General features: G+C 40.0%; 1 protein-coding gene and 1 long non-coding RNA gene across 2 annotated transcripts in view; both read left to right on the top strand.

Annotated features, from left to right (window-relative positions):
* Positions 1–20,892, top strand: part of SARNP (SAP domain containing ribonucleoprotein) — a 59,390-nt gene that overhangs the window by 626 nt on the left and 37,872 nt on the right. The window contains exons 2-7 of the mRNA XM_003126256.4: positions 9,250–9,349; positions 11,347–11,393; positions 11,621–11,688; positions 15,625–15,676; positions 16,668–16,741; positions 17,149–17,177. Of these exons, the coding sequence (XP_003126304.1) occupies positions 9,250–9,349; positions 11,347–11,393; positions 11,621–11,688; positions 15,625–15,676; positions 16,668–16,741; positions 17,149–17,177 (370 nt within the window). The remainder of the gene's footprint in view (positions 1–9,249; positions 9,350–11,346; positions 11,394–11,620; positions 11,689–15,624; positions 15,677–16,667; positions 16,742–17,148; positions 17,178–20,892) is intronic.
* On the top strand, positions 2–2,749 carry LOC106510299. Its single transcript, XR_001308700.2, has 3 exons — positions 2–576; positions 1,663–1,715; positions 2,451–2,749. It is a non-coding gene; the product is annotated as an uncharacterized LOC106510299 (long non-coding RNA).

Raw genomic sequence — 20,892 nt, 5'->3', positions numbered from 1 at the left:
GGGAAGGGGGAAGGGCCGGGTCGGACTTTTCCGGAGGCCGAATTCTGCCGGCTGGCTTGCGCCTTTTCCTGAATATTCTCCTTTCAGGCTCTTTCACTTCTTTTCCTGGCTCCCTCCGTAGTTCTTTTGTGCCTTCCTCCTTTCCCACTACGCCTTCCCTGATTTCCCATTTCACCTCACGATTTTCCTGTATCTTTACTTGTTACTTCAGCTCCCTCCTCCAGCGTTGTGTCGTCCGACACTTCTCCCACCGGGTCGTGTAAGTGCCTTCAACCTCTTCTCTTGTTTCTCTTCAGACGGGATTACGTCAGTGGTCCCCTCTTGGCCCCGAGCCGGGCTCTAGACCCCTTTTTCTTCCCTGGGTTGGCGCTTTTCTGTTGTCCAAAGCTTAGATTCCCGGTAGCAGATGATGGCACTTGGTCTGTTTCTAGCTAGGTCTCAAACTTGACCCAGAAAATGCTTCCACCCCCTTGTTTTAGGTGGTCGGACGCCCCCGGGCGAACTTTGAAACCTGAGGAGAGGCCTCCGAAGATAGGCCAACCCCTTAGAGCCCTGGACTTTAGGAGACCTAAAGAGGTAGTGAAGGCAGATACTCCAGATTGACAAGTTTTGAGTTCTCTCAGTTCTCCGTCTGCCAGCCTCCCTCCCACCCCCACATCCCACCTGGAAGATGGCTTACTCAGAGCTGTAATATTTTGGGAAAATATTTCCAAGGCTAGGGTTACCTCTGTCCCAATTCATATCGCAGGTGGACCCTGCATCTCTTGGTGTCACCACTGGGTGACACTCAATCACAGAAGCCGTTTTAAGTTGGGTCTTGGGAATCTTGATAGCTTTTTCGTATTTAGATTATTATTTTCCTGGAAGAAAAGAGTAGTTTCTTTTAAGGTGAATTAATAGAGAATATCTTGATTAGTTGTCCATTTGTGCTTCACAAGTAGTTTCCCCATCACATATTTTGGTCACATCCTGGGGAACCTTTGGCAAACCAGGCTGATTTAGCCCAAGCTGAAAACCGATTCTTTAAAGCTTGATGAGTTTTGTTTTGTTTTGTTTTTAAAGTGTAAGGAAAGTAAGGGTGGAGAGAGGTCCTTTTAGTCACTGATTAGTTGACACCAGTTTGTCTTCCTGTGAAAGTTGATAGATTTCTTACTCTTGGATTCTAAGCTGTACTAGTGAGCTTTTGTGTCATCTTGGAGTTAGTTAACTTAGTACTGAAATGTGCAGATTGTATCAGTGGTCTCCTAATAGGATGACAAGTAAACAGAGTTGAGTGACCATCTCCATTATTTGTGTACTTATATAAATTATGTACTACTATACTGTTATGTTACAAAATAGGAAAGGAATTTTTGAATGAATTGGATAAAAAGGAAATATGAATAGGAGATCTAATATTTCCTTCATATTAGTTACATTTTTGAAACCCATAAAGTCACCAGCCTTGTGACTTGACTTTATGGATTTTGTGTTGATTTATGGAGTTCCTCCTTCCATAAAAAACTGTATTCGTCAGTTCTGTATTAAATTTGATTTTGATTGGATAATAGCCTCTGACCTGATTTCTGGTAGTATAGTCTAAGGAAACATGAGGCAGTCCTGACAGCCTAAAAAAGAGTCAGTCTTTTAATCATATATTGCTTGTCTTTGCTTTTTCTCTAGAGCACTTCTTAACCTTTTGGAGGTCACAGATACCTTTGAAACTCTGATGAAAGGTATGGACCCTCTCCCCATAAAGAGGCATGTACAGATACTTGTATGCAATTTGAGGGGCTTCATAGGACTACCTTGTAGCCCTGAGGAGTCCATGGACCTCTGGTTAAGAACCCATGCCTTTAATTCTGACATCTAGGATGGTTAATATTTGGTTCGGTTCCACTGTTGATCTTGATGGAGTGATCCTGACTTTTGGGTTGACCCAAGGAGTATCTCTTAAAAAAAAAACAAAACTTTCCATTTTTATGAAGAGAATTTGGGGTTTTAGTGTTGGGCTTTCAGAGGAAAGGAACAAGCTTTGAAGTAGGAAGGAAAAATATTATCTATGTGAATTGATATGTAAGTTCACATCAACTGCAAATTTCTGAAGACTTCGTAGGAATGCAGTCATTTCAGCACAGTTCGAAAGAGAAGCTGAATTGTAAGTGAAAATGCTCTGAACTGTAATAGTACTGAATTTTCAATCAGTAGTGAGAAAAGGAACTGCAGGGGAAAGAACAAGGGTGTACTAGAGTGTTGAGAACAGTGAGACATTTGTAACGTTGAAGAATAAAGTGCATGTGTGTTGATGGTTGGAGATAGTTTGGAAAGGAAAGTTGGTGAACTGTGTGACTAGAGGTATATTGGAGTGATACAGAAAAAGGCTGCCAAGTGTGTCATGTAGGCAGAAAGTGGGGAGCTTTTGGAAATTTGAAAGGAGGAGCTGATGTGATCATTTTGTGTTCTTTCTGCAGTAAGGAAGATGAGGTCTGGAGAGGCAGAAATTTCACCAGTTAAGTTTTATTATAATAGTCACTCCCCTGCTTAAAACCTTTTAATTGATATCCGGCCAATCTCGTGAGCTTAGTTTCTCATTCTCACACTCCAAATACAGTGGCTTTATTTCATTTCCCAGAATTTACATAGGATTTACTGTGTAGCAAACATGGTTCAAAGCTGTTTGTATACATTAATTGATTTAATTCTCACAGTAATCCTAAGTTAATAAGGTAAATACCTGTATTGTCCCCATTTCTTTTTTTTTTTTTTTTTTTTTTTTGTCTTTTGTCTTTTGTCTTTTTTTGCTGTTGTTGTTGTTGTTGCTATTTCTTGGGCCGCTCCCACGGCATATGGAGGTTCCCAGGCTAGGGGTTGAATCGGAGCTGTAGCCACCGGCCTACGCCAGAGCCACAGCAACGCGGGATCCGAGCCACGTCTGCAACCTACACCACAGCTCACGGCAACGCCGGATCGTTAACCCACAACGCCGGATCGTTAACCCACTGAGCAAGGCCAGGGATCGAACCCGCAACCTCATGGTTCCTAGTCGGATTCGTTAACCACTGCGCCACGACGGGAACTCCTGTCCCCATTTCAAAATGAGAAAAGTGGAAGCTGAGAGAGATTGGTTAACTTGCCCTAGGTCATGCAGCTAGTAAGTGGTGCCTCAAATCCAGGCAGACTGTCTCCAAAACCCATGTTCTTAATCACTGTTCAGGACTCAGAACCTTTACAAATGCTTTTGGCCACAATGGTTTTGCCACCCCTGTCCCCCATACCTTTTGTCTAATTGACTATTGCCCTTCAGGTATCAGTCAAACGTCATTTATCCAGAGTTCCTCCTGTGGCTTAGTGGGTTAAGGACCTGGTATTGCCGAAGCTGTGGCATAAGTCACAGCTGTGGCTCAGATTCATGCCCTGGCTTGTGAACTTCCATATGCCATGAATGCAGCCACGCCCCCCCCCAAACAAGCAAAAAACCCATTTATCCAAGGAACCGTTAGGTAGGATAGGTTCTGTCCGTCCATACACAAGGTCAGACCACTTTTTAAATACTTTCATAGGCCCCTGTACTACTAATTTACTTTTGGCTGCACTATAGCATGTGAAAACTCCCGGGCTGGGAATTGAACCTGCACCACGGCAGTGACCTGAGCTGCTGCAGTGACAACACCGGATCCTTAACCCGCTGTACCCCAAGGGAATTCCCTGTACTTCTTTTTTTTAATCAATTAAACATGTATATGATCATTGATTGCCTTGTTTCCTTACTAAAATGTAAGCTCTATGTGGGCAAGAACTCTTTCTGTTCTGTTTATGATTATTTTTCTGAGATAATGCTTGATATATAATGGGTACTCAGTAACTATCAGGTGAGTAAACTTATTAAGACTTGAAGTAAGATAGTAGCTTTTAGAGTAGGAATGAATTTGAAATAAATTTGGGATATAGAATTATAATTTTTTTTTTTTTGGTCTTTTTTTGCCATTTCTTGGGCCGCTCCCGCGGCATATGGAGGTTCCCAGGCTGGGGGTGAATAGGAGCTGTAGCCTCTGGACTACGCCACAGCCACAGCAACACGGGATCCAAGCCGAGTCTGCAACCTACACCACAGCCCACAGCAACACTGGATCCTTAACCCACTGAGCAAGGCCAGGGATTGAACCCGCAACCTCATGGTTCCTAGTCAGATTTGTTACCCACTGAGCCACGACGGGAACCCCCAGGATATAGAATTATAAATATTTATAGGTCAGTTAGATGTGAGAGGAATGAAAGTTGACTCCCAATAGTGATACCTTTAGTCTAGGTTGGGAGGAGGAGGAGAAGCCAGTTTTACACAGGAAAGTTCAGTTTGGGGCATAAGTGCCTTTGAGACATAGACTAGGAGATACCAGTAGTAGTCATTTGGGAATGTGGGTCTCCTGCTCAAGAGCTGAGAAGTCTGATAATAAAGGTTTGAGACTTATTCAAAAATATATATGAATTGCCTACTGTGTCCCAGCTACCATAGGTAATGAACATATAGCAACGAACAAAGCAGAAAAACTTGTGTCATGGAGCTTATATTTTGCTAGGGGAAGGCACAATAAGTAAGTAAAAATTATAGTATATCAAATAGTGATAAGATTTGTAGAGAAAAATAGAAATAGGGAGTGTAGTGGGAGGAAGGGTATTATAATTTTAAATGACTAGGGGAAGGCCTCATTGAGAAGGTGATGTTTAAGCAAAAACTTGGAGGAAGTGAAAGAGTGAGCCTTGTGCAAAGTATTATAAGAGGCCCTTAGAGGTGATCATTAAGATTCTGGCTTTGACCCTTAATGAGATAGGAAACCAGTGGAGGATTTTCAAATAGAGGAATGACATGTTCTGACTCAAATTATCAAAAGATCACTCTACTTTGTTGAGAATAAACTATAATGAGGTTCAGGGGCTGAAGAGTTTTTATGATAATTTGTATGTTAAGAAAGACAAGAAGGGATTAGATTCTGGATATATTTTGAAGGTATATTTTGCCAATAATTGTATTCTGGGAAGTGAAAAAGCCTTTGATACAAGTGGAAGGATAAGAAGGCCAGAGCCAGAATCTTAGTGAATATCTGTATTTACAGGGTTGGGTGGAAGAAGACCTAGCAAGGAGGCTGAGGAGGAGAGGTGAGAGAGGAATGGTGAGAGAAATAGAGTGTGCACGTGAGAGCAGCAGTGCTTTATCTTGGTGGTTATAATTGGGCTTAAATCAAAGAGATCTGAACTGGTGTATTGGCTCCACTATTTTCTAGCTGGGTGATTTTTTTTTTTTTTAAGTGGCTGTACCCTCGGTGTGTGGAAGTTCCCAGGCCAGGGATTGAATCTGGGCTGCAACTGTGACCCATGTTGCAGTTGAGGCAATGCCGGATCCTTCAACCCCACTGCGCCAGGCCAGGGATCAAACCCATGCCTCCACAGCAACCTGAGCTGCTGTAGTCAGGTTCTTAAACCACTACACCACAGGAGGAACTCCACTAGGTAATTTTAAGCAAATAAAAATTTAAGCCTCATTTTCTTCCATTTATGAAATGTGATCATAATACCAACCACATAGATGTAAGGATTAAATGAGGAAATGACTTAGCCCTTGGGAGTTCCTTTTAGGCTCAGCAGGTTAAGAACCATGAGGTTGTGGGTTTGATCCCTGGCCTCATTCAGCGTTGCCTCAAGCTGCAGCATAGGTGACAGATGCAGCTTGGATCTGGCATTGCTATGGCTGTAGCATGGGCCAGTGGCTAAGACTCTGATTCCACCCATAGCCTGGAAACTTCCATATGCTGTGGGTGAGGCCCTAAAAAGACAAAAAACAAAGAAAAAAGCAACAAAAAACCATATGCACAAACAAAGCCCCCCAAAACTACGAAGTATTTAGCCATTTGCCTGGTAGGTGTTAGTACTTGAAATTTCAGTTCCACTGGCACGAAGTTATAAGTGATGTAAAATGTCTCTCATCAAAGGTTTACAGACAGGTCTGGAAATAACAGATAAGAGGAGTTCCCATCGTGGCTCAGTGGTTAATGAATCCAACTAGGAACCATGAGGTTTCGGGTTTGATCCCTGGCCGTGCTCAGTGGGTTAAGGATCTGGCATTGCCGTGAGCTGTGTGTGTAGGTCTCAGACGCAGTTTGGATCTGGCATTGCTGTGGCTCTGGTGTAGGCCAGCAGCTACAGCTCTGATTAGACCCCTAGCCTGGGAACCTCCATATGCCCCAGGAGCGACCCTAGAAAAGGCAAAAAGACCAAAAAAAAAAAAGAAAGAAAGAAAGAACAGATAAGAAAGATTTGAATCAAAATTCAAGATTAGGAGTTCCTGCTGTGGTACAACATGATTGGTGGTGTCTTGGGAGTGCTGGGACTCAGGTTCAGTCTCTTGGCCTAGCACAGAGATCTGGGTTAAGAATGTGGCATTGCTGCAGCTGTGGCTTAGGTCATAACTATGATCTGATCCCTGGCTTGGAAACTCCATACACCGAGGGCCAAAAAAGGAAAACAAAAAAAACAAAATTCAAGATTAGTAAATTAGTGGAAATCACAGATCAATGAATGATTAATGTGAAAAGTTGTGTAGTCAATTGATCAGTCCTTTTTCTGTGAGGTAGAATGAAAAATGCCTCATTAATACTGAAAAGTAATTTGTTTCGATTGATACTGAAAGTTTAATTTTTAAATAGATAGTTCATGTACAAGTTCACAATTCTAAAGGTAGCAAAACCATATATGATAAAAAGTTTCCCTCCTACCCTTGTCCTTAAAAAACTTCTTCCCACATTCAGCTAGTGTTAATTTATCTATGTCAAGCATCTCGTGTATACATACATTATATGGGGGCTGTGTGTGTTCCTTGTTTGGGGGTGAGGGTTGACATATGGAAGTTCCTGGACCAGAGATCAAACCTGCATCACACTAGCAACCCCAGCCACTGCAGTGACAATACCACAACATACTTTTAAGGGATGATTACCTGTGGGCTCATTGAGTAGAATAGTTTTTCATATAGCATTCCTCCCTGCCTGCCTTCCCCACTTACTGAACATTCAATCTGCCCAATCAGGAAAAAAAAAAAAAAAAAAAAAAAATCTCCCCCTTTCCATTTCCCAATGCTGCCTTGATTGAAAACCTTCTGGAGATAATGAGCATACTCCCTTAGTTGTAAAGGTCTTTCTTCCATAGGAATCTGCTTTCTAACTTCTACTGGTTGGTCTTAGATATGTACTTTAAAACTAGCAAAGTCTTTTTTCAGGACAGATATCTTCTTGTGCACTGATCTGCATCCAGAGTTTATGGAACCTTCCTTTTCTTGGTGGTTGTCCTTAGCTTAGGATGTCATCATACTTCTTAAAATGAGGATGTAGAGCCCAGTAAGGCTATTACATCATTTAATATAGATCCTATTTATTCAGTTACCCTTAACCTAGAATTACTTTGGTAGCAAATCATACTGTTAACCCTCTTTGCACTTGTAATCATCTAAAACCCTGACTGGGGTCTTTATCCTTTGAGTTACTGTTGAACCAGATCTTGTTCATCTGGTTTTTGAGCAATTTAAATTTCTAATGTAAGTGTAGTACTTTATAAGTATACCTTATTCCTTCTAAATGGAATCTTCATTTTGGCTCATCGTTTTCCCCTAAAGAGCCATCCACTCCTTTAGGTCTATAGTAATTTATCAATTCTCCTTCCATCTATTGTCTGCAAAGTTGATAAGCATACTTGTTATATCTTTAGTCAAGTTACTGATTTTAAAACCTTTAGCAGGGAGTTCCTGTCCTGCCGCAGAGGAAATGAATCCGACTGGGAATCACGAGGTGGCAGGTTCGATCCCTGGCCTCGCTCAGTGGGTTGGGGATCTGGCATTGCCGTGAGCTGTGGTGTAGGTCGAAGATCTGCTCGGATCCCGGGTTGCTGTGGCTGTGGTGTAGGCTGGCAGCAGTACCTCTGATTAGACCCCTGGCCCGGGAACCTCCATATGCTGCAGGTGTGGCCTTAAAAAATCAAAAAAAAAAAAAAAAAAAAAACCTTTAGCAGAGCTCTGTTTCACGCCATTACATAGTTTTTTCCATTTTGGCAAAAATCCTTTAATCCATTCCTTGTTAACATTAAGCTGGGTAATACATCTACCTAATTCTGCTGTGATCAGACTTGTATCCTTGTATATGGTAGATTGCAGTAAAGGACCTGGATAATTGATAGTAAGGAGAATCTGCTTTTTTTTTTTTTTTTTTTTTTGGCTTTTTGCCTTTTCTAGGACCATTCCCTTGACATACGGAGGTTCCAGGCTAGGGGTCTAATCAGAGCTGTAGCTGCCAGCTTATGCCACAGCCACAGCAGTGTAGGATCCGAGCCACGTCTGCAACCTACACCACAGCTCACAGCAACGCCAGATCCCCAACCCACTGAGCAAGGCCAGGAATCAAACCCGCAACCTCATGGTTCCTAGTTGGATTCGCCAGACTGAGCCACGACGGGAACTCCCTAAAGATTCGTTCTTACATGAACTGGTACAATTATTATTTAGGAAAATAACTAAAGTTTTTTTTTTTTTTTTTTTTTTTTTTGGTCTTTTTGCTATTTCTTTGGGCTGCTCCGCGGCATATGGAGGTTCCCAGGCTAGGGGTCGAATTGGAGCTGTAGCCACTGGCCTATGCCAGAGCCACAGCAACGCAGGATCCGAGCCGCGTCTGCAACCTACACCACAGCTCATGGCAGCACCACTGAGCAAGGGCAGGGACCGAACCCGCAACCTCATGGTTCCTAGTAGGATTCGTTAACACTGCGCCACGACGGGAACTCCGAGATTTTATAATAATAAATAAATGCATGAATAGATCAGAATTTTATTAAAGTAGGATATTCTTTACCATCTGTTATAAAAGTCTTCTTGGGAGTTCCCTTGTGGCTCAGTGGGTTAAGGAGCTAGCATTGTCATTGCTGTGGCTCTGGTTATAGCCATGATACACATTTGATCCCTGACCCCAAAACTTCTGCATGCTTCTAATGCAGCTTTTTTTTTAGTTAAAAAAAAAAAGGAAAAGAAAAATCCTCTTGTATATTGGATATTGTTATTGTTAGGGGTGGACTGTCTTTGTGGACCTAGAGGCTTGGTGGGATTAAGAGCAGTAGCTTGGAGTTGAACTTTCTTTTCTTTTTCTTTCTTATGAGAACTACCTCTTTTTTTTTTTTTTTTTTTTTTAACTCCCACCAGGTTCATTCTATAAATTAAGGAAAAGCTTTATTCTTTTTTCTCAGCTTGCTGAACTAAAGCAGGAGTGTCTTGCTCGTGGTTTGGAGACCAAGGGAATAAAACAAGATCTCATCAACAGGCTCCAGGCATATCTTGAAGAGCATGGTGAGTGCTCTGTGGAGGCAAAGACTAATGTGAATGTGGGGATTAATTTTTAAGCTCTGCCATATGGAAGAGTTCTTTTCCTGTAAGTTGTTGATGATGTGAGGTCTTAATTAACTCTGTCCAGAAAACTCTTGGTCATCGAAAACAGTGGTTATAGTGAAAAGAAAGAAATACCACTCCCCACCACCACCTTTTAAGAAAAGACATTGTGATTATATTTCAGCAGATTTTTTTTTTTCCTTTTTTTTGGCTACCCCATGGCACATGGAGTTCCTGGGCCAGGGATTAGATCTGAGCTATATGTGACTTATGCCACAGCTGCAGCAACACCAGATCCTTAACCCACAGTGCCAGGCTGGGCACTGAACCTGCATCCTGGTGGTGCAGAGATACCACTGTTTCCACTGTCACAAAGGGAACTCCTCAGCAGATATTTTGAAGGTAGTATGGTACAGCAAGTATCCTTAGACTCAGAATTGGAAAATTTTGATTTCTGATTCCTCTCGTGCCAGAAATTTACTAGGTAATTTAGGATGGCCACTGTTTTCATGGCTAAGTGTCTGTTCTGGTCTGTGAAGTGAGACAAGTGTCTCCACCTTTGAAATCCATGAACCTAGGTAATCTCTGGTCCCTTCAAACTCTGACATTCTCTAATTCCACCTTTTTAAAAAGAAAAACAACTTCATTTGAGGCATTGTGTCATCCTTCTCTAATTTTTATTATTTATTCCGTTTTATTCCTGTGCCATTTGCCCCAGCTATTCTAATGTATATATTTTTTGTCTTTGTCCTTGTAAGCCAGGTAGTGTTGTTTGGTGTACAGTATTTTTATGTAATTGGCAATGCGGCCATAGTCTTACTTTATTTTTCTTACCTTTCCCTCAGAGTACCATGTTCTAAGATATATTTGTGGGGTGTGTGGCTATATGGTCATCTAATCTATTGATTCTAATTCCTGCAAGGTTATTCTGATGTATAGAATTTACCACGTTTTATTTAGTTCACTCAGTGACTGATGCTCCTTTGTTGCCTCCGGAACTATTTCTTTCATATTCCCTTAAATTCCTGAGAGTCTTTCTGGGTTATATACCCAGGAATGGGGTTGCTGATAAGTACATAAATGTATACTTAATGTGACTAAACACTGCCAAATTGTTTTTCTAAATTGCTCTATAAATCTCATCATCAGTACATGAGGGTTCTTATATCTCCTCCACAAACCTAAAGTTGACATCGTCTTGTCAAGTGACTTAATTTTTGCTTATCTCTTGGTGGTTTCAATTTACATTCCTCGAATTATTAAAAAGTTTGTGGTTTGTTACCTTTTTCCTTTGCCCATTTTTCTTTTGGGATTCATATCATTTACTTCCTTTGCAGTCATTTCTTCAGTATTCTGGTAATTATCCCCATGTTGGTTTTAGACACAAATATCTTCTTTGTCATTTGTTTCTTTTTCTGTGGTGACTTAAAAAGTCTAAACATTTCTTTTGTTTGTGGTTCTTTGGGTTTCTCCTTTGCCCTTTTCTCTGATGGGATTCACATCATTTACTTAGTTTGCAGACATTTCTTCTATATTCTAGTAACCGTATATATAGACACAAATGTCGTCTTTGTCATTGTTTCTTTTTCTGTAGTGTCCTTCCCTGGTTTGAAAAATCTGCAGTTTTTTGCATATTACTTTTGCTTTAGGGTTTTTTGGTTTGTTTTTGAGAAATTCTTCCCCACCACTAAATTCTCACACATTACTTTTTGTGAATGTTATAGTTTGACCTCATCACATTTAATCCTTCAGTCTAGCTGGTATTCAACTTCGTATTGATATTAGGTAGAGAATATAGTTTTATCTTCTCCATGTGGAGCACATTTTATGAACATCATTTCTGCCTTCATTATTGAATTTTATTTTGGGGCAACAAACTGATTATAATTTTAGCCTAAGTGCAGTGATCAAGATGGTTTTGTAGCAGGGCTTGACCTAAATATTTTAATATTCTTTAGCTGAAGAGGAGGCAAATGAAGAAGATGTACTGGGAGATGAAACAGAGGTGAGTTGGAGAGAGTAAGGTTAGTCACTAGCCTGGCAATGTGCCACTGCCTTGGTCACATTGCTGAGCAGCAGATATTAGAGGGCTTATATGCTAACTTGTTAGGGGAGCATAAAGGGGGAATGCAGCTTCTGAAAGACTGGTTCATTTTGGCAGTCTCATATTCTTCTCTTTGACAGGTATTTACTCTTAATTTACATTAACCGTCCTGTTTCATTTGGTTTTAGGAAGAAGAGCCGAAGCCCATAGAACTGCCTGTCAAAGAGGAAGAACCTCCTGAAAAAACTGTTGATGTGTAACTATCCCTTTTTTATAATGAATACAGAGCAGACAGGTCTGGGTTTTTTAGTGTTTCACTCTGTTCATCTCCTACACGTTTGCATTGGCTTTTTCATTTCTCATTAGATCACGTATTTTCAGAAATGTCTACTTCATTTCAAGTACTTGGTCCCAGTAAGGCAAAGTAGGTTGTCTCTGGGTTATGTAATACATAATTAGGACCAGGAGACTTCAATCCCAGGTAAAGTTTAGTTCTCCTAGGCTTTGCTGTATCACCTTAATGGATGATTCTCTTTCTGTATAGAGAATCATGAAGGTTTTCTGCATGTAAAGAATTTTGTAATGGAGGAAGATGCTGAACAGAGGTTACATCTCAAGTAATGCTGTATTCTCTCTTCCTGTTTGATTTACAGTGGAGGAGGGGAGGACAAAGTACTAGAGTGAAAAGTGGATCTTGGTTGCTTAAATTATTCCACAAGCTTGATTATAAGCATCTTTTATTTGGTGTTTCCCACAAACATCTGGCTGTCTTAACTCCAGCACACTAAGAACAGTTGAGTCCTTTTTAACACTTTTGTTTCTTATAGCCGTATTAATCCATTTAATTATAAAAGGCAATATATGTATAAGTAGAAAGTCAAATAGTACATAGAGGGATATATAAATTGAAAATTAAGTATCTTGTCTCCACCCCCACCTGACTTCCCAGAGGTTTTCAATACTTTTTTTTTTTTTTTTTTTTTTGGTCTTTTTAGGTCCGCACCCATAGCGTGTGGAAGTTCCCCAATCAGAGCTATAGCTGCTGGTCTACACCACAGCCACAGCAACGTGGGATCCGAGCCGCATCTGCAACCTATGCCACAACTCATGGCAACGCCAGATGCTTAACCCATTGAGTGAGGCCAGAGATCAAACCCGAGTCCTCATGGATTCTAGTTGGGTTCGTTAACCACTGAGCCACAACGGGAACTCTTTCAGTATTTTTGTGTGTGTGTGTGTGTTTGCCTTTTCTTGAGCCGCTCCTGAGGCATATGGAGGTTCCCAGGCTAGGGGTCTAATCAGAGCTGTAGCCACTGGCCTGCGCCAGAGCCATAGCAACGTGGGATCCAAGCAGCGTCTGCGACCCACACCACAGCTCACAGCAACGCTGGATCCTTAACCCACTGAGCAAGGCCAGGGAACGAACCCACAACCTCATGGTTCCTAGTCGGATTTGTTAACCATTGCGCCATGACAGGATCTCCGTTCAGTATATTATTTTGAAATATTTTAACATGGTGGTGTGTGGCTGTGGTGTGTGTATGGATACATTTGTATACATGATGTGTATTGTCAGTTTCTTGATTTTTTTTCCCCCCACATATGGAGATCGCTCTATATCATGTAATAATATCCTCTTTTAAACATTAGTTATATAATAGGTGAAATTCTAAGTATTTTGCATGTATTCGTATTTAATACTCCTGTCAATCCTATTAAATATGGATAATTTTCCTAGTAAGTGGTAGGTCTCTTTTTTTTTTTTAAGCTTGTTATGGGATATTATAAATACATACAATAAATTATAAAAAATAGTATATAGATCCACATGAACCCATCACCCAGATTTAGTAGTTATCAACTTATTCTTTCTGGCAACTAATAGCATTCCATTCTATGATTGAACAATAATTTCACCAGTCTCCTGTTGATGGGCATTTAGATTATTCATAATTGCAAATAATGTAGTGCTACATGTCCTTATACAACTAATTTTTAATGTATGCAAGTATAAATTTCTAGCAATGGATTTGCTGCATCTCAGGGAACGTGCATTTAATGTTTTATTAGATTTTGTCAAATATTATTGCTTTCTAAAGCCATTTAGTTATCTTTCATCACAGGAAGTTTGGGGTTTTTTTTGTTTTTTGTTGTTGTTGTTGTTGTTTTTGTTTTTTTGGTTTTTTTGTTTTTTTTTTTTTTGCTTTTTAGGGCCACACCCACAACATATGGAGGTTCCCAGGCTAGGGGTCCAGTCAGAACTGTAGCTGCCGGTCCTCACCACAGCCACAGCAACGTGGAATCCGAGCCTCATCTTCGACCTACACCACACTTCACAGCAAGGTCAGATCCTTAACCCACTGAGTGAGGCCAGGGATCGAACCTGCAACCTTATGGTTACTAGTTGGATTCATTTCCGCTGTGCCACAACAGGAACTCCATCACAGGAAGTTTATGTTTAGATATGATGCCTTAAGAAAATGAACTAATAGGATAGCTTTAGAGTAGAGAGGTTTTGGGGACTTAAGGGGCAAGAAGGAAGACAAGGTAAATATAGAGATAATTGGCCTGTGTGGGTTAAAAGTGAATTTGAAAATTTGTAGGAGGTCATTATCTTTATAATATGTAAAATGTGTAATTCTCTTGTTTTTTTTTTAACTTTAATTTTATCAATGAATTTCTAAACAAGGAAATTAAAAGTGTGCGTTGGAGGGGTTGTGTTTTTGCTCTTTAAAGGGATAGTATGTACAAAAGGTTCTGGGTCTCTGTAGTTTGGAGATTGTTGTGTATGTGACTGTGGGTATGATAGAAACTCCTTAGTGATGAGAAAAAATTTCCCATGAGTCCCAGAATAAGGTGTGTATTTATTGCTTGAACTTAATTGTGCCTGAGGGAGTTTAAACAGCTAAAGGAAGCTTCCTCCCTCCAATGCTTTTCTACCATAAGGTGTACTGCAGTGATTGTGCTTTAAGATGGGGATGTGGAAGAAATCATTAGCTTGGGGTTTGATGGAGAGAACTGCTTTCTTAGTGGCATTGGACTTCAAGTAAAACATTAAACTTCAGTGTCCCTCTCTGCCTCTACAAAATGGAAAGGGTTTGGGAAGGAAAGATGGCCAGGAAATGGAAAAAAATCAGATACTTCTTTAAAAGTCAGAATATACAGGGCTAATACAGATTCTTTGAACATCGAAAAGGAGATTCCCCTTGCTTTGTCTTTGAGATTAAAGACCTCTGTTCCTAGTTTGATTCCCCCACCCCCACAGCCGACAGTTAAATATTGCAGGACTTAGTTATGGTCAGCAGGGGGCTCTCATTGCTTATCTGTCAGTTCAGGGACCTTCAACAAAAGGATGGAGGAGAGAGTAAGTTCCTGTTCCAGAATTGCTTCCTCTGAAAATGCCATTAAACCATTACTACCTTTCAGGGCATCAAATGGGAAAAAGTGTCCGGGATATCAGAACAAAAGCCGCCCATGTCTCTAAATGAGGGACCTTAATGAGACTGGTTATGACCCACGGTTTTATGGGAGTTGTTTGGTGGAGGGTTAATGCCCTTCCATTTATCCTGGGTACTTCCGAATTTTGTCTCCCGCCCCTCTGGTCCCCCTTCTTTTGTTTTCTCTTAAACCTTTTGACTAGTAACTTACCATGTTTTCCTAATTCAGACTCCCCTTAGCCTTTTTTCTTCCTACTCCCTTTGGCATTTTTATTTGTCTCACTTTGACTCTTCCAGCGTGGAGCTATGGTCCCCATGGGAGAAATAAGGGATTTGTAAAAGAAGGAAACCAGACCTTGTAGAGCACTCATTAATTGTTGTGATGAACATTGAGAGCAGATATTTAAATGAGGATCAGACAGTCATTAGTCCAGAAGTACATTTAAAGTTCCTTAAAGTAAATGAAATGGTTTCTAGTGTCCTTTGAGTGTTTCCCTTAAGCCCGATGTATTTAACCAGACTTCTTTTCTGGTTACTTTCTTACACTGGCAAAGTATGCAGTCTGTTGTTTGAACTCTTTTATCAATAGATGACAGTTCAAGGAATTGAAGATCTAATGAGCTTCATGGTTTTTTTGGTCTAAGGGGTGGCAGAGAGATAATGGGACAAAGGACATGATTCAGGTGAATTTTTATACAATTCTAAGGTTTTGGTTTAGAATAGAAGTTTTCTGATTTTAAAAATCTCTTTTCCAGGGCAGCAGAGAAAAAAGTGGTAAAAATTACATCTGAAATGCCACAGACCGAGGTAAGTATTCTTTCAGAAGAGCAGTCTGTATATATCTTCCTGTTTCTTACTCTTTATTCTGTATCATCACTTTAAAAAAAATTTACTCATAGGCAGACAATCAGTACTGACAGATTGTGGTATTGGTGATTTTTCCACCAGCTATACTTGGGAAAATACATGGACTGGCATAGTCAACTTTAAAGCCCTAGTCTTTTTGTATCGTATTCTGGTCTTAACTCTTTTTAAGATGTTTACAAACTACTATTAGAAGTTCGGGAAAATTGTATCTTGGAATAGATGATAAGTAACAAGAGACGATGTTGCTCTTAAGTTACTACTAGCTAGCTGTTGAGATTGAAATGTCTCTGGATTCTGTCTCAAGATATCTGAAACTAGATTCCAGTCAAGATCACTGGGTTTTTTGTACCTTTAAAATAGAGGTGGCATCGGACAGCACTGCCTCATTTCTAACTGAAAGAGTACAACTAGTGTTGGAACCAAGCTGTTCCTTTGATCCATTTTCAAAGGTCAACCAAACACAGCTTTTGTCTTCTTGGCTTGATGCAGAATGTGGGTTTTATTTTATCCTTTCCCTTTTGTTTTTGAGGACTTGAATGTAATAATAGTCTTTTTGTGTTTGCTTTCTGGAAAGAGCTGTTGAGTTAAGCCTTGGGCTGGATACAACCTGATATCCTCTAGGATTGTCAGTTTAGACTTCAAGAAAATACTCCTGATTGTATTTTTCATTGTAGTATACAGTAGAGAATTGGTTAAATAAGTGTGCACCATGGTACAGCAGAAGACCATACAGATGTTAAAAATTGTATTGAAGAGTATTTGTCAGATAAATGGAAAAAGCAAGTTATAAAATAATATTTGTAGTATTTTCCCATTTTGGTAAAAAAAAATGATGTTCTAAAGATACGCACCTCTAAACAACTTTTCTTTTAGAAGAAGGAAACCAGAAATTGAATTTTCTCTTCTACTTCTTTTGTCCATTATCACTTAGAGGATGCAGAAGAGAGCTGAACGATTCAATGTACCTGTGAGCTTGGAAAGTAAGAAAGCTGCCCGGGCAGCTAGGTGAGTGTCCCCAGCCTTTTGGACCTGAGATAGTGACACTAGGAAGCTAAGGGAGTGGGTTCCTAGGTTTTACATGTAATTGTTGATTTTAAGAGAATAGAGGCCTTGATTAAAAGAAAGGTATGATATAGTTTGGATTTTATCATCAAGCAGAATTTTTAATAATAGGTAAAAGTCAGGAACTCACTGCTACTCTCAACTCTGATAAGACTTCCTTTTAGCTATTCTCTGGATTCTTGGTGAGAAAAAGAGTCAACTGAACCTCTTTCATGGGGTTGTTAGAATTAGCTAATGATTGCAAGGATTGAGATCACAAGCAAGGAGTGCCATATGTACACTTAAAACGGAGACAGACAACCAGGAGTGTGAACAGCTTCCTAAAATTTAGCTTGTTTTTCTTTCTACAGATTTGGGATTTCTTCAGTTCCATCAAAAGGTAAGAATACAGAGACATCTGAGAAAGTTGTTTTTTTTTTTTTTTTTACTTTTTGGGCACAATAGATTCCATTTCTCTAAACTTTTTAGCATTAGAACCCTTTAAAAGGTTATTATATTCACGTCTTTATTTGCTTTAGGTAAAACCATACTCTAAATTGCCTTACTGGGCAATTTAGAGAAAATAACCGAAGTTAGGGGGGAATAAGGAAAGTGCCGGCATTTGTTTTCCTTTTCTTGGACATGTTCAGAGACGCTTCTAGTACCTTATTTATTCTAGCGTATCGATTCAGCATGTAATTATTGTGTACCTGTCCAGTTTATACTGCCTAGTGTAAGTGGCAAAAGAGAAAAGTATCTTTTACTTTCTAGGAATTTACAAGGAAATAATCTTGGCTACGCTTAAAGATTTAGCCACAAGGATTATCATAGTATTATTTATAGTGATCAATAACTGGGAACATTGTAATATACAGTAGAGAATTGGTTAAATAAATGTGCACCATGGTACAGCAGAAGACCATGCAGATGTTAAAAATTGTATTGAAGAATATTTGTCAGATAAGTGGAAAAAGCAAGTTATAAAATAATATTTGTAGTATTTTCCCATTTTGGTAAAAAAAAAAGTGCATGTATGTAAAGGAAAAAAGATTAGATGTATACTAAATCAACAACACTCATTATCTCTGGTAGAATTTTGGAGTGACTTCTTGCTTTACTGTGTTTAAAATTTTTGCAATGAATACGTATTTGTAGAGTAAATTAGGAAAAAAGGGTTTTTTTTTTTTTGTAGGTTATTCTTTTTAAAAAGAACATAGTACTTGTTCACGGGGGCTTTAAATGTAGTCTCCAGATCCAATCCAGTTTTCCTAGTGACTTGTCAGTAGTTTTAAGTCTATTAAAATGTCTTCTAAAGATCTTATGGAGTTTTGCGATACTCCTTTTGAAAGACCAGCAGGAGGGAGTTCCCATGGTGGCACAGTGGTTAACGAATCCAACTGGGAACCCTGAGGTTGCAGGTTCGATCCCTGGCCTTGGTCAGTGGGTTAAGGATCCGGCATTGCCCTGAGCTGTGGTGTAGGTTGCAGATGTGGCTTGGATCCCACATTGCTGTGGCTCTGGCGTAGGCCGGTGGCTACAGCTCTGATTAGACCCCTAGCTTGGGAACCTCCATATGCTGAGGGAGCGTCCCTAGAAAAGACAGGGGGAAAAAAAAAAAAAAAGACCAGCAGAATTCTGGTCACTGTCACTCTGAGAAAATATTTTCTGGGAGTTCCCGACGTGGCCCAGTGGTTAATGAACCCGACTAGCATCCATGAGGATGTGGGTTTGAACCCTGACCTCGCTCAGGGGGTTAAGGATCTGGCATTGCCGTGAGCAGTGGTGTAGGTTGCAGACTCAGCTTGGTTCTGGCGTTGCTGTGCTCTGATTTGAGCTCTGGCCTGGGAACCTCCATATGCCGCAAATACGGCCCTAAAAAGACAACAACAACAAAAAATTTCTGGCACTTAATTATGTCAAGAGAGAGATAATAGGATTGATGATGGTACAATAAAAATTTTAAAGATATTGTTAGATGGTGGTATTTGAAGAAAGACAAAAAATTAATATTTAGCCTAAAAAGGAAAACTGACCAATAAATAATGTATAGATAACATTCACAGTGCTACTCATATAATCTTAGAACTACAGAGTAGCTTTTAAAAGAATAGAATTTGGGGGAGTTCCCTTCTGGCCCATTGGGTTAAAGATCTGTTGTTGTCATTGCTATGGCTCTGGTTACAGCTATGGTGTGGGATCACTGCAGATGTGGCCAAAAAAAAAGAAGAGGATATGGCAACATTAAAAGGAAATATTGTTTTATGAATGAGAACATGAAAATACCTAATAGTCCTTAGCACAGTTGAGTACCATGACCGAATGTTTACAGTGAACAGTTAGGGAACCAATTTTAAGATTGAGATTGCTTAAAATTCTGAAAAGTTTTAAGCAAATAATTATTGACTAGATTAGGATTGGGCCTACAGGCCAATATACTACTTGCTTTCTTAGTGATAATTTCAGGACAGAACATTGACTCTAAGAAGTCATAATTTTTAAAATATGTTTATTTTTGCTTTTTAGGGCCACACCTGCAGCATGTGGAAATTCCCATGCTAGGGTCGAATCGGAGCTGTAGCTGCTGGCCTATACTATAGCCACAGCAGCATGGGATCTAAGCCATGTCTGTGACCTAAACCGCAGCTCATGGCACCGCCAGATCCTTAACCCACATCCTCATGGATACTAGTCAGGTTCATTACCACTGAGCCTCAACAGGAACTGCCATGATTTTTTTTTTTTTTTTTTTTTTTTAATTTTCTTTTTAGGGCCGCACCTATGGCATATGGAAGTTTTCTGGCTAGGCATCAAATCAGACCATAGCAAGCCTAGCTGCGTGTGCAACCTGTGCTGTAGCTTGTGGCAACACTGAATCCTTAATCCCCTGAGTGAGGCCAGGAATCGAAACCTTATGGATATTAGTCGGGTTCTTTTTTTTTTGTTGTTGTTGCTGTTGTTGTTTTGTTGTTGCTATTTCTTGGGCCTCTCCCGCGGCATATGGAGGTTCCCAGGCTAAGGGTTGAATCGGAGCTGTAGCCACTGGCCTACGCCAGAGCCACAGCAACGCGGGATCCGAGCCGTGTCTGCAACCTACACCACAGCTCACGGCAACGCCGGATCGTTAACCCACTGAGCAAGGGCAGGGACCGAACCCGCAACCTCATGGTTCCTAGTCGGATTCGTTAACCACTGCGCCACGACGGGAACTCCATTAGTCGGGTTCTTAACCCGCTGAACTACAGCAGGAACTCTAAGAGGTCATAATTTTAACTCATGATAGTAGTTCCACTCTTTTGTTTGGGTATGATGTCTTTTTTCCTAGTAAAGTTTTTAACAACTTTATTGAGATATAATTCATACAACTCATCCCTGTAAAGTATATGATTTAGTGTTTTTCATATATTCTTAGGGTTGTGCAGTCATCATCACAGTCTAATTTTAGGACATATTCATCACCACAAAAAGAAGCCCCATACCCTTCAGCAGTTTTACTCATATACTTCCTATGCCCCCCACCCCAGGAATCACTAAATTTTTTCTATATATATATTTGCTTTCAAATAAGCTGTATCACAGTTTATGGTCTTTTGTGACTGGCTTCTCTAACTTAAGTATTCTGGCTTCATCTCTGTTTTAGGATGTATCAGTACTTCATTTCTTTTTATTGTTGGATAATACTATATTGCACTCATGTACCACATTCTGTCTGTCCGTTACTTGATGCACATTCAGGTTGTTTTCACTGTTTGCCTACTATGGCTAATGCTGCTGTAAACATTCATATATATTTTTGTATAGATAATATATTTTCATTTCTTAGGTATATACCTAGGAGTAGAATTGCTGGGTCATATGGTAAACGCCATGTTTAACTTTTGAGGAACCACCAAACTTTTCCAAAGTGGCTATTCTATTTTATGTTCCCGTCAGCAATGATTATAGATGTGATCTCTAGATGTAATCTCTGCGTTTCCTTTCACTTCATAGGATAAAGGACAGTTGTTGTCCTAGGTATGATTTCTTTTTTTTTTTTAACTCATTGAATTTTATTATGTTTATAGTTGTACAGCGATCATCACAACCCAGTTTTATAGCATTTCCATCCCAGACCCCAG

This window comes from Sus scrofa, chromosome 5 (assembly GCF_000003025.6).
Source record: "Sus scrofa isolate TJ Tabasco breed Duroc chromosome 5, Sscrofa11.1, whole genome shotgun sequence".
Classification (NCBI taxonomy): Eukaryota; Metazoa; Chordata; class Mammalia; order Artiodactyla; family Suidae; genus Sus; species Sus scrofa.
Note: the sequence above shows the minus strand (reverse complement) of the source record. Positions and strands in the feature narration are given on the sequence as shown.